Source organism: Marmota monax, unplaced genomic scaffold (assembly GCF_021218885.2).
Source record: "Marmota monax isolate L192 unplaced genomic scaffold, Marmota_monax_Labrador192_F-V1.1 WCK01_AAM20220418_F8-fsc00014, whole genome shotgun sequence".
NCBI lineage: Eukaryota > Metazoa > Chordata > Mammalia > Rodentia > Sciuridae > Marmota > Marmota monax.
The window spans coordinates 17547713-17560850 of NW_026695222.1; the positions used below are offsets into that span (position 1 = coordinate 17547713).

Below are 13138 nucleotides of genomic sequence, written 5' to 3' on the forward strand. Positions count from 1 at the left end.
AAAAAAAAATTTAAAAATAAAAAAAACCCCTGCACCTATGAATTTCTAAGCATTTGTCATTTCAGAAACTATTTTTTCTAAATATTTGATTTTAAAGAATATATGGCACAGGGGTAGAGAATCCTGAACTTTCTTACAAGATAGTGCCATTATTGGTAGGTCCCGAAGTTTGAAATTTGAAGAACAAAAGCAATATCCAGGTGACCATTTCTGATTCATTAGACCATTTCCAATGTTAACTGAATTTGTAACAAAAGTAACAGACAAAAGGCTTATTTCATCAGTATGTAAAAAACTCAATGGCTAGGTACAATGGCACATGCCTATACATCTCACTTGACTCAGGAGGCTGAGACAGGAAGATCACAAGTTTGAGGGCAGGTTGGGCAACTTAATGAAATTGTGTCTTAAAGTAAAAAATAAAAAGTGCTGGGAAGATAGATCAGTGAATCCCTGGGTTCAAAAAGAAAAAAGAAAGAAAAGAAGAAGAAGAAAAAACTTCCTATGAATCAACATGAAAAGATTAATGAATCCCCCCAAGTTGGAAAAGAGTTGAATACAGTGTTAGAAAAGGAAATGTAAATGGCCTTTAGACATAAAAGATTCTCAGTATTTCTAAAAAGAAAAAATGCAAATTAACCCACTGTAAATTTGATTGATAAAAATCTGAAAATTGGGAAATGCTCCAGTGACTCTTCATTTCTTTCTGAGTTAAGCCAAATTTCTGGTTATGGCCTACAAGGCACAAAATTCTGATCCCCCTATATAACTCTGCCTTTATTTGCTACTCTCCCCTTTCTCCTAATCATCTGGGCCTCCTGTGGTTCTTCAATACACTAGGCAACCCTAGTGCCTTAGGACTTTGAAAGTGACTATTTCCTCTGCCTGGAATATTCTTTCCTTGGATCTCTGCATGCCTAACTCCCTGACTTCTTTTAATCCTTTACTCAGTTATCACCTCGATGAAACCTACCTTTAACCATCTTTCTTAAAATTATACCCCTTCTTCCCCACAAAGACCATACCCCTATTCTCTGTACTCTCATTTCTTTTCCAGGGCATGTTCCAGCCTCTATTATATGATTTCATATTATTTTTATTTTCATTTACCCATATAGCATTTTATTTCCCTCCTACTAGTAGAATATAAACCCCACTAAGACAGAGATTTTGATTTTAATCCGTCCAATTCATCTAGGATAGTGCCTGGCCCATAGTAAGAATTTAATAATAAATGCTTGTAGAGGGAATCTCACACTGTGCTGGCAAGGGTGTCCTGAGACATCCTTTAAACTCTTATTGCCTCCGTAGGATAAGACAATAATTTCTTTGACAAAATTTTTCATTGAAATTGCAAATTACATGTCTTTTAATTTTTTTAAACTTTTATTTTTTAGGTGTAGATGGACACAACATAAATGCCTTCATTTGTATGTGGTGCTGAAAATCGAACCCGGGTCCCACCCGTGCTAAGCAAGCGCTCTACCGCTAAGCCACAATCCCAGCCCTTACATGTCCTTTAACCTGATAATTTCACTTTTAGGATTTTCTTCTAAAAACACATTTGGTAATGGGTAAAATATGGTGTCCACAGTTAGTTACTATGATACTGTTTTTAAATGTCAAAAACTAGAAATTACCTGAATGCTCAATGATATAGTAAGCACAATAAAATATTGACAGGAATAAAAAATTAGGAAAAGTTTTTCAGACAAAATATGGAAAAAAATCTCAGACACTTTTAAAAAGTGCAAGGTAAAGAACAATGTGAATAGAATAATATAATTTGTGAAAAAGACAGGGAGACTAATATACATATGCTCATAAATGCATAATTATGACTTGAAGGAGATGTGAGAAGCTGGTAATACTAGGTACCTACAGGAAGTGAGGTGGGTGACTAGGAATATTTTGTAACTTATGAATTTTGAATATATATATATATATGTATGTATTACCTCTTTAATAAATCTAAAAGTCAATAAAAACAAAAATTACCTGAACTCATTTCTCCCCCTATTTTGAGCTGGGATGTAGCTCAATGATAGTACTAGTATGCATGAGGCACTGGGTTCAATCCCCAGCACCACAATAAATTCAAAAAATAAAATACTGTATTTTAATTTTGAATAAACCCTAGTTGATTTACTACTTCAGCGCTTTCATGTAAAGGATATAGAAATGAGCATCTTGAGATGATTTTCAGATTTAGTCACTTATGTTTTGGTTTCAAAACAAGACTACTAGCCAGGCGTGGTGACGCACACCTGTAAGCTCAATGGCTCAGGAGGCTGAGGTGGGAGAATCGTGAGAATCGTGAGTTCAAAGCCAGCCTCAGCAAGGGCGAGGCACTAAGCAACTCAGTGAGACCCTTATCTCTAAATAAAATACAAAATAGGGCTGGGGATGGGTCTCAGTGGTTGAGTGCCCCCGAGTTCAATCCCTGGTAACCTCCAAAACCAAAAACAAACAAAAAAACAAGACCATTGAACTAATATCTAGTTTACATTTTTCTTTTGCTTTTGGCAGTGATGAGGACTGGATGATATCATATTAATAGTTCAGATATCATAAAATATTCTTTTAGTAACAAGGACACTATCATAATTTACTTACTATTAGAAGGTGAAAACTTTGAAGACCATAAATTAGAGGACTGTTTTGTAAACTTTTAAAGTCTATTTTCAAATACTTTAGTAAGGTATTTAATAGGAAGTTTTACAAAGGGCTTTTGTCTTTGAAATTGAAAAGAAAATTCTCACAAGATTATTTTAAGCTTTAAAACAGGTTACCAAAAAGGAAGTTGTGGACTATGTTTGGCTTAAAAGCATATTTGAAAAAATATTTATATAAAATTTCACTAAAATGTGTGAAATCGGTTGCCCACCCAGCTTTGGAATTCTATGGGATCCTGTACTGAAATGATAAACTGAACAGCAACGCAGCACAAGAGCTCTCTAGAAGTAGCAATGTCAGTGGAAAGGCTTGACGACTGGCCTGTAAAAGTACATTTCTTTTAAGTCACAGTATTTGTACTGTCTATAAATCCCTTTCCTTTTTAGAATCCTGTCTTTTTTGACGCATCACAAGTCATGTCCTAGAAACAGCTGATACGCTATCAGAGCTTAACTTTAGCAGGCTTCAGTAGCTCTGGTTTGGTTTGGTTGGTAATTGGTTCAAAGGCTTGGGAGTTGTACCCTCAACCAGCATGTATTGAACTGTGTCTCTTTGAAACCTATGAGTTGCTGGGGAGGCAGATGTTCTACCTGACTTAAAAATGGAGGGGAGGGGCTGGGGTTGTGGCTTAGCCGTAGCACACTTGCCTGGCATGTGTGAGGCAGAGGGTTTGATTCTCAGCACCACATTAAAAGGAAAAAAAAAAAAAGGTCTATCAACAACTAAAAAAAAAATTTAAAAAGTGGAGGGGAGACAAAGCTAGTTTAATGGTTAAAATATGATTTTTAAGAGTTTATTTGGAAGAATCATCAATCAATGGAGCTTAAGGCTAGTAGGGATTTAGGACACTAGGGGATCTAATCCTTGATTTTGGAATTATAATATTATAGCTATAGAAACGTGGTACTTTGGATGCCTTCTGTTTGCTCCTCCAGAACCTCTCTCTAACCTCCACCTGCCTATCCATCTGGGAGCTACACCAGTAAAGACTAAAAAAAATAAACAACAACAACAAAACAAAAAAATGAAGGGGAGAGGGGCTGGGGCTGGGGCTCAGTGGCAGAGTGCTTGCCTAGCACATGTGAGGCACTGGGTTGATCCTTAGCGCTGCATACAAAAATAAGCAAATAAGAAAAAAAAAAAAGGAGGGGCGAGGCTGGGCGGAAGGGTGGAGACCTCTAATCCCAGTGGCTTGGAGACTGAGGCAGGAGGATCATGAGTTCAAAGCCAGCCTCAGCATCTTAACGATGCTCTAAGCAACTTCTCGAGACCCTGTCTCAAAATAAAACATAAAAAAGGGTGGGGGTGGGGAGACTAGAGTTGTGGCTCAATGGTAGAGCGTTTGCCTTTCATGCATGAGGCACTGGGTTCGATCCTTTAGCACCACGTTAATTAATAAAGTAAAGATATTGTGTCCATCTACAACTAAAAAAAAAAAAGGCTCAGAATGTGGGTCAGTGGTTACTGCGGTCTTCTAGTCTGGAGAAAGATGAAAAGCAAGATCCTAGGGACCAATGCACAAAACGCTGGACCCTGTTTTATGTATCTTCTGTATTGTCTTATCTTCCCACCTTTTCATCTAATTCACAAGTGGATCTCTTCTCTGGATTCTCAACTCTACCCTCTAACCTCTTTCTGTATCCCTGTTCCTTTAAAAAAATTTCCCCTTTTTATATTCATGCCACCGTTTGTTATCTGTAGGAACCACTTTTTTTGGTTTATTATTTTTTTGGTGCTGGGGATTGAACCTAGGGCAGGGCCAGGTGCATCTAAGTTAATGTTCTACCACTGAATTATCCCCCGAGTCCTAAAAGGAGCCATTTTAAGCCAGTGTTGTTCTCTTTGGACTCAGATGAGTTTAGAAATATAAGTGAATCATGGCGGCAGGCATAAGGGAAGTCTACCTGAGTGCTGGGAATTCATCACCATTTTTCAGCAAGGGTAGAAACCATTATTCCCCTTTTTGTTTTTCATATGAGGAGGTAGTTGTTAATTATCCTTTCCCTTCGGTCTCCTCCTTTTCCTCTGCTTCTGAGCAGATTTAGGAGAGGTAGAAAAAGCAAATGTGATAAGCTTCCAGGGATGACAGAAAGTTTCCATTCCAATCCCTCTTGTCTCAGACCCTACTTCTCTGTTCTGCTCAGTAATACTTTAAATTTTTTAAAAATATTTATTTTTTAGCTGTAGTTGGACACAATACCTTTATTTTATTTATTTATATGTGGTGCTGAGGATCGAACCCAGGGCCTCACATGTGCTCTACGGCTGAGGCACAACTCCAGCCCATACTTTAAATTTTGAGTAGAGCTTCAAGCCTTCGATTCTACCTGTTTAAAAGCAAAAATCTCTAGAAGTGTGACTTCATTAGGCTGTGATTATTAATCATTTACACATAACCAGTTTTTTACATCTTTTCCTGAGAGGGAGGGACAGGAAAAGGAGCATGGAAGCAAGAATTTGGGAAAAGGAAGGCAGGGAAGCTGGAAGGGGCAAAGATTCAACTATTTTACAATTTTATCTAGTGTGGTTTTACTTGCTATCTCTGGTGCCTGAATTGCTCCTTCTCCAACCCCATCTTTTATTTACATGATAGTTTAAACCTACAATAAGAGGGAAAAATAATTTTTTTATAAAATAGATATTTAAGTATAAGGGAAAGAAGCAAAACAACATAAAAAAGTGAGAATCTAAAAATAATAGACAGATGTCAGTAATAGATAATGAACAATAAAATAGTGTGTCATAAAGATTAAACCAAAATGACATTTGTATTATATTGAACTTTTATTTCAACATAGCAAAATAAAATGTCCAGAAATTTTTGTTTTGTATATTTTTAAAAATTCATAGAAACATAAACCTGTTTTTGAGGAGAGCCTTATATAAAAATATTAGAGCTCTTTGGATTAAATAGCATTGATAATTACTATTAGGTACTTCTCAGGCCTTCCCAATTGCTGAGGTAGTTCAGTAAAGAGCAGTCCTCTGTGATGCTTCTCTCTGTGAATTTTAACATAATAAAGCATAAATAAAGTAGAATAAGCCTTATTGTGCTTCCTACTCCCTGTTGGTGGTATTACTCAGAAAATAAAAAGGGACTCGGGCATAAATACGAGCAAAGAGAAAGGATTTGTTATTCAGTCTCTCACATCACTAGAGTCAACTGCATCTTAAACCCAGACTCTGAAAGCATACACCCCTTTTGTTTTGGATTTGATAAATGAAATTCTTCCTTTGTTTTTCAGTAAAAAAATCAAAAGACAATATGCTCCTTTCACAAGAGGTCTGTCTCTACTGTGAGACTGGAATAGTTCAAAAAACCAAAGATTCAGAAAATGTTAAAAAATAATCACCACTTTTGCTCTAACTCCACTTTTTTTTTTTTTTACAGAGTAGGATGTATATTCTATCCAATTAAAAAATAAAGTATACTAGCTTTTAGGTAAAAAGTGTTCAACCTTTGCATTTGATGAATTTGATACTACTACTTTACAATATTTGTTTGATTACATGAGTTCGTTTACACCATGAGCTCAGCAATATATTAGTTCTAGAGCAGATCTGCATTTCTTCCTGTTCAAGGGAAAGGACAGATTGAAGAAAAGTAGAGGAGACCAGTCAAGGAAGGGAGCTTTGGAGCCAGACTACTTGGCTTTGGATCCTGGCTTTGCCATTTATTAGTTGTGTAACCTTGGCCAAGTCACTTTCATGTTTGGTTCCATAGCTTCTCCATCTGCAAAATGGAGATAATAATAGATGAAGAGATTACAAGGACTAAAAGAGCTAATCATATAAAGTACTTAGAGTTAGGCTCATTATAAGCACTCAATAAAATGTTATTCATTTTTATTGGATAATACAGAAAATGGACTAGTTCAAAAGTGAAGAATTGGTTACATGTAATGAGACCAAGGAGATTATGGCAAGGGGCTTATGCACTGAAATGTGCTCTCTGCTTTGACGTTTATCATCTAGTGGCCATTCTCAAGGTGTACTTCTGGTTCTGCTTGAGGATCAAGATTTAATCCATCAAAAGCAACTAGGGTTAAGGTGGAGATTGTGGCTCAGTGGCAAAGCACTTGCCTAGCATGTGTGAGGCACTTGGTTCGTTCCTCAGCACTACATGTAAATAAATAAAAAATAAAAGTACATCAACAACTAAAAATAATTTTTTTAAAAAAAAGCAACTAAGGTTTTCATTTTAGTTCAAAGCACCTGCTGGCCCCACATTCGAAGACCTTTTGGGCAGTGATCCCCTTGAAGCCACACTTGGTACACTGTCACATCCCTCAAAACTTATCTCAGTATGAATCATGGAAAAATTTGTTCCTCAAGATGCCCTGGCAGAGGGATGGGGTGGAAGGTGGTGGACAGATGAATAAGGATCCATGCTTCCCACTGTACAACAAAAGCAATGCAGTTCACTATTTTGGTGCCTCTTCTTCATCTGCCAATCATTCCATTTCCTTTCTCTTTTCCACTCCACATCCAAGAGGCCTTTCCTTTGCCCTAGACAGGTCAGCTCTGGCTCTTTGTTATGTTCCTAAACCAAACAAGAGCCTGGGAATTAGAGCAACTTTCTAATTAGTCTAGCATGCCCCTTAGGGATTTTCTACCCTTCCACATGCAGCTTATCAAGGTATTCACCCAACACAAACTAATTATTTTCTTAGAAAATTTTTGTTTACAAATGTTATTCATTTTTTTTTTTTTTTTTGCTTACAAGAAAAATTTCTTCTATGCTTTTCAGAAGGCAGTGGGTACTCAACAAGTTTCTATCCGAGAGTTATTTGAGGATCTGACAGTAGTTGTAGGAGAGAAAATAAGGAAAATGGGAAAGAGAGGGAAGAAAAGTGGAATTGGCATAGGTTTAGCATTATAGCTTTCAAAAAGTTTTTATTGCTTTAAGTTTTTGTTTTGAAATTATTTATTTTTTTGGTACCAGGGATTAAACCCAGGGGCACTTAAATCACTAAGCCACATCCCCAGCTCTGTTTTGTTCTATTTTAGAGGGCCATTTGGGGGTTTGAACTCAACAGTACTCTATCACAGAGATACATTCCCAGCCCTTTTTAAATTTTTCGGAGATAGGGTCTTTCTATATTGCCCAGGCTAGCCTTAAACTTGTGATACCCCTGCTTTAGTCTTTTGAGTAGCTGGAATTATAGGTGTTCACCACAACACCTGGCTTGCTTGAAGAATTTAGAGAAATAGGAAGGAGAAAAGGGGACTTTATAAAAGGAACTTTATAAAAGTCCATAGGGACTCTATAAAAATACATTATTAAATAGGAAACTACAAAAGTGGACTGGTATTAAGATTGTTGACAATTAAGTAGCCTTGACAAAAGAGCCAACAATACTAACAGTGCAACATTGAATTTTTTTCGTATTGGGGATTGACTTGAGGACCTCCCACATACTCATATATACACTCTTCCACTGGCTATACCCCAGGCCCTGGGATTTCTATTTTTTATTTTTTTAGTACTGGGGATTGAACCCAGGGATGCTTAACCACTGAGTCACATCCCCAGATCTTTTTTTGTATTTTATTTAGAGACAAGGCCTCCCTGAGTCACTTAGGGCCTCACTAAATTGCTGAGGCTGGCTTTAAACTTGCCATCCTCCTGCCTCAGCCTCCCAAGTTGCTGGGATTAGAGGTGTGCACCACTGTGCCCAGCTAGAATCTCTTGAAATGTTTCTAGACCCATTTATTAAGACTGGAACTTTATGAATGTTCTGACATGCCTTAAAAACTTACTATGTTTTTCACTGTATCTGAAAATTTAAATCAAGAACTGCATAATTGAAATTAGGACTGCAGGGGCTGGGATTGTGGCTCAGTGAGCACTTGCCTCGTACATGTGAGACCCTGGGTTCAATCTTCAGCAACTCATAAAAATAAAATGAAAATTAAAAAATTAAAAAAAAAAGAAATTAGGAATGCATATTCTCTAATTACTTAAAGGTTTTGACAGAAAAAAAAAAAAAACATGCCAGAGGTAATTAAATGGGTGGAGGTAGCTTCATGTTCAAGTCTGGAAAAATGGTGTGGGGGGGCGGGTGTGTGTTAGTTGCTGGAATGGCTTCTGAAAGGATTGGCTTTTACCTGCATTTCTAGGTAGGGAGACAGCCCATGAGCTTCCTCAACCAGCAAACTGACGGCTCGGGTTCTGGTTCAGCCATTGCCTTCTGGACTCGGAACAGAGCCTGGGAGACGATGATGCGCAGAGAAGGCTCAGGGTCATGTAGCATCTCTCTCAGATCTAAATGGCAAGAGAATCAAGGGTGGACCTGAAAGTCCTTTGAGGTTTCTGGAAAGGAGCTGGGCTCTAAATATAGAACAGCCTCTGTGTCCAGAGGCCAACTTTCTCTAAGACACTGAAAGTTTTTAGGTTGGTGGATGGATTCTGATTTAGAATCAGACCTACAAAACCTACTAGTTCTGAGTTGCTGCATAGTTTACTCCTCTGAAATAATCACATTCTAAGTAGTACACCTAAAGTCAATTCATCTGGACCTTCCAAACCATGTCTAATGTGAACCTCTAAGTTGCTGTGTCCTGAATGTAACTTATACCATTATTCCCTTCTCTCTTCTCTGTCTGTCTCTCTCTCCCTCGTGGTGCCAGGGATCAAACCCAGAGCCTGGTGTCCTTTTTAAATATTTTCTTAAATTTTTATTTTTATACTTTCTTATTGCAAAAGAAATATAAGTTCATTGTGTAGAAAATATATGTGACAATACATGTAAGCACTAGAAGAAAATAAAAGTTACCCATAATCCTGCCACCTAGAGCTAACCACTATTACTTCAGTATTTATCTTTCTGGTCTTTTTTCTAGGCATTTATTTATATATGTATGTTTTTATTTTTTGTTCAAATGAAACCATATAACCCTGTAATTGATTCTTTTTTTAATATTTTTTTTAGTTGTAGATGGACACAATACCTTTATTTTATTTGTTTATTTTATGTGGTGCCAGGATTGAACCCAGTACTTCACGCATGCTAGGCAAGCACTCTACCACTGAGCCACAACCCTGGCTCCTGTAATTGATTCTTATTTAAAAATATCTCATCATAATTTATCTGAGTCATTTAAAAATTCTTGTGTAATGTTTTTCTTAGCTATATATGATTCTACAATGTGGGCATGCTATGAATTCACTTATTCCCAATCTTTTCCAGTCTAAAATGTTTCCTATTTATTATTCTAAATAACACTGAAATGGACATTCCTGTAATTATTATTTTTAAAATTTTTTTTAGTTATAGTGGGAAACAATATCTTTATTTACTTATTTTTATGTGGTTCTGAAGATCGAACCAAGTGCTCTACCACTGAGCTATAACCTCAGCCCTAATTATTTATTTTCATAAGTCCTAGAAGTAGGATTGATAAATCAAAGTATATGCTTATTTTAAAAGATTTTCATATGTACTGCCAAAATTCATTTTAAAAAGTTGAACAATTTATGTTCATACAAGCATAGTGTATAATAAATATCAGTGTCCTTTAATACATCAATTTTGAGTATTACTGACAGAAAAGCATATATGGACACCTCATTTTATTTACAAACTTCTGATTACTAGTATTAGCAAATATTTTTTATGTATTGGGCATTTGTGATTCCTCTATGAACTGCTTGTTCATTTTGTTTGTTACTTTTGTGAAGGTACAGATTTGTTTCTTTATCATAAGTATTTATCTTTATATTGTTATTTGCCTTTCAGTTTTGTCTGTTTCTTTTTTTTTTAAAGTTACTTTTAAAATTCTTTATGTAGCCAGATGCAGTGGTGCATACCTGTACTCCCAGAGTCTTGGGAGGCTGAGGCAGGGGGATCAAGTTCAAGGCCAGCCCCTGCAACTTAGGGAAACTCTTGTCTCAAGATAAATAGAAAGGGCTGGGGCTGCAGCTCAGTGGTAGTGAGCGCTTAGGTTCAATCCCCAGTATTACAAACAAACTAGCAAAAAATATGTGGACAAATATAATCTTCTATTTTGTGGATCAGTCTATTTTTTAATATTTGTTTTTTAGTTGTAGGTAGACACCATTACCTTTATTTTATTATTATGTGGTGCCAAGGATCATGCCTCATGTATGCTAGGTGAGAGCTCTATCACTGAGCCATAACCCCAGCCCCTTGATCTTTTATATCTACTTAAAAATAAAAAAGAGAGAGAGTGAGAGGTTTTCTTACAGTACTAGGGACTGAACCCAAGGGTGATTTACCACTGAGATACCTCCCCAGCCCATTTAATTTTTATTTTGAAATTTCCCAGGCAGTCTTGAATTTGAGATCCTCCTGCTCAGCCTTCCAAGTCACTGGAATACATGTGTACCACCGTGGGTGTATCCCACTGTGCCCACAGTATCCTTATTAATATCTAATTCTCTATGCAAATGCAAAGTCCTAGCAGGGTGCTGTGGTGCATGCCTGTAATCCCAGCAACTTGGGAGGCTGGGGCAGAGGATAGTAGGTTTGAGGCCAGTCTCAGCAACTTATTGAAACTCTAGGCAACCTAGTAAGACTCTGTCTCAAAATAAAAAACAAAAAGGATTAGGCATGTGGCTCAGTTAAGTGCCCTTGGGTTCAATCCCTGGTACTAAAAAGTAAAAAATATAAAAATAAATAAAAATCTACATCCTCTTTATGGTTTGGAGTTTTTATGTCTTAAGTAGAATTTTAGCCTTTAAATTTGTCATGTTTATGGGCTGGAGATGTGGCTCAAGCGGTAGCGTGCTTGCCTGGCATGCATGTGGCCTGGGTTTGATCCTCAGCACCACATAAAAAAATAAATAAAGATGTTGTGTCCGCCGAAAACTAAAAAATAAATAATAAAATTCTCTCTCTCTCTCTCTTTAAAAAAATAAATAATTAAATAAATAAATTTGTCATGTTTATTTCCAAAATGGAAGATTTCACTTTTTTTTTTTTTTAAGTTTCTTAAAGAGTTTGCACTTAGGGCTAGGGTTATAACTCAGTGGTAGAATACTTGCGTAGTATGTGAGAGGCACTGGGTTCGATCCTTAGCACCACATAAAAATAAATAATAATAAAATAAATAATAATAAAAAGTATACATGCAATATTTTGCACTTAGATTTGTGTCTACATGTTCAAAAGAATACATAAAGAGCAGACATCAATTTAAATTTTTTTTTTAAATTCAGACATCAACTTTTGAACTAAATAATTGAAACTTAATTTGTCATAAATCAGTTTAAATTGATATTTAAATTGTTGTTGCCTTTTTTCTGTTTAAATTTAGCTTTAAAATTACCAATGGTAAATAACATAAGTTTATTTTTAAAAGACTATTATGGGAGGGTGCTGGGGTTGTGGCTCAGTGGTAGAGTGCTCGCCTAGCATATGTGAGGCACTGGGTTCGATCCTCAGCATAAAAAGTAAAATAAAGGTATTATGTTCACCTACAATTAAAAATATATATTAAAACAAGCCCTGGGTTCAATCCTAAGCAACACACACACACACACACACACACGACTATCAGAATACTGCATTTTTTCCTTTAATTTGTTTTGTTGAGATTGGGGTCTTGCTATGTTACAGGCTCCAGGGCATCTCTTGTCTCAGCCTCCTGAATAGTTAGGATGACAGCTGCAAGCCACCATGTCCTGTCAAATAGCCTATTTGGCAGAGAAGCCACTACAAGGGAAGGAGGAATGTGTGAGGTTGTTTCATTAGGCTAAGTCACATGAGATTGCTGATATGAGACTCTTTTTTGACCTACAATTTGACAATTTCATATGATTTATCCTATTATATATGCACATAACTTTATATACATACTCTAAATCTTCTATATAACTAACTTTTGAATGGAAAGGGAACTTTGGTTCCCCAATGTTAGATTAGAAATAATTTTCTTTTAAACAGATAGAATTAGCCATGTAGAATCCTATCCCATAGAATAATCTGCATGGTTCTTTTCTTCCTTCTTTCTGATATCTATGAAGAAATAGGAAATCTTAGAGAAGAGTGGCATGATTTTCTTAAACAGACTTTAGTCTCGAGCAGTTTTAAAATATAAATACACACACACATATATATTTTATACATATATATATATATGCACATTATGAGATCCCTCTTAAGTTGCTGAGGGTCTTACTAAATTGCTGAGGTTAGCCTCAAACTTGTGATCTTTCTGCCTCAACTTTCCAAGTTGCTAGCATCACAGGTGTGTCACCACATTTAGCTACTTATATGTTTTTATTTTAAAAGTAGTGAAATGTTCAGGGTTTTAATTTGGTTTTCAAGAAGATAATTCTGGATTGTGAGACAGCATTTCCTGGCATTTTCTAATTATAGAACTACTTCTTAAGTGGCAATAAATAATTCTTAGAGTACTAAATCTGCAGATCAGTACAATTACAGAAAATTTTCACTCATTGAAAATTCCAAAAGCATTTGCAGACAGTTGCCTT

At 36.2% G+C, this 13138-nt stretch overlaps 1 protein-coding gene across 5 annotated transcripts in view; it reads right to left on the reverse strand.

Annotated features, from left to right (window-relative positions):
* Positions 1–5491: 5491 nt before the first annotated feature.
* Mroh8 (maestro heat like repeat family member 8) overlaps positions 5492–13138 on the reverse strand; it is a 63137-nt gene continuing 55490 nt past the window's right edge. For 3 of the 5 annotated variants that reach the window (XM_046433233.2, XM_046433231.2, XM_046433229.2), the window contains 2 exons: positions 8788–8944; positions 5492–5676 (listed from right to left, as the gene is read on the reverse strand). In XM_046433233.2, the coding sequence (XP_046289189.1) occupies positions 8796–8944 (149 nt within the window). In that variant the 3' untranslated portion in view covers positions 5492–5676; positions 8788–8795. The other 2 variants (XM_046433230.2, XM_046433232.2) reach the window with 2 other exon arrangements.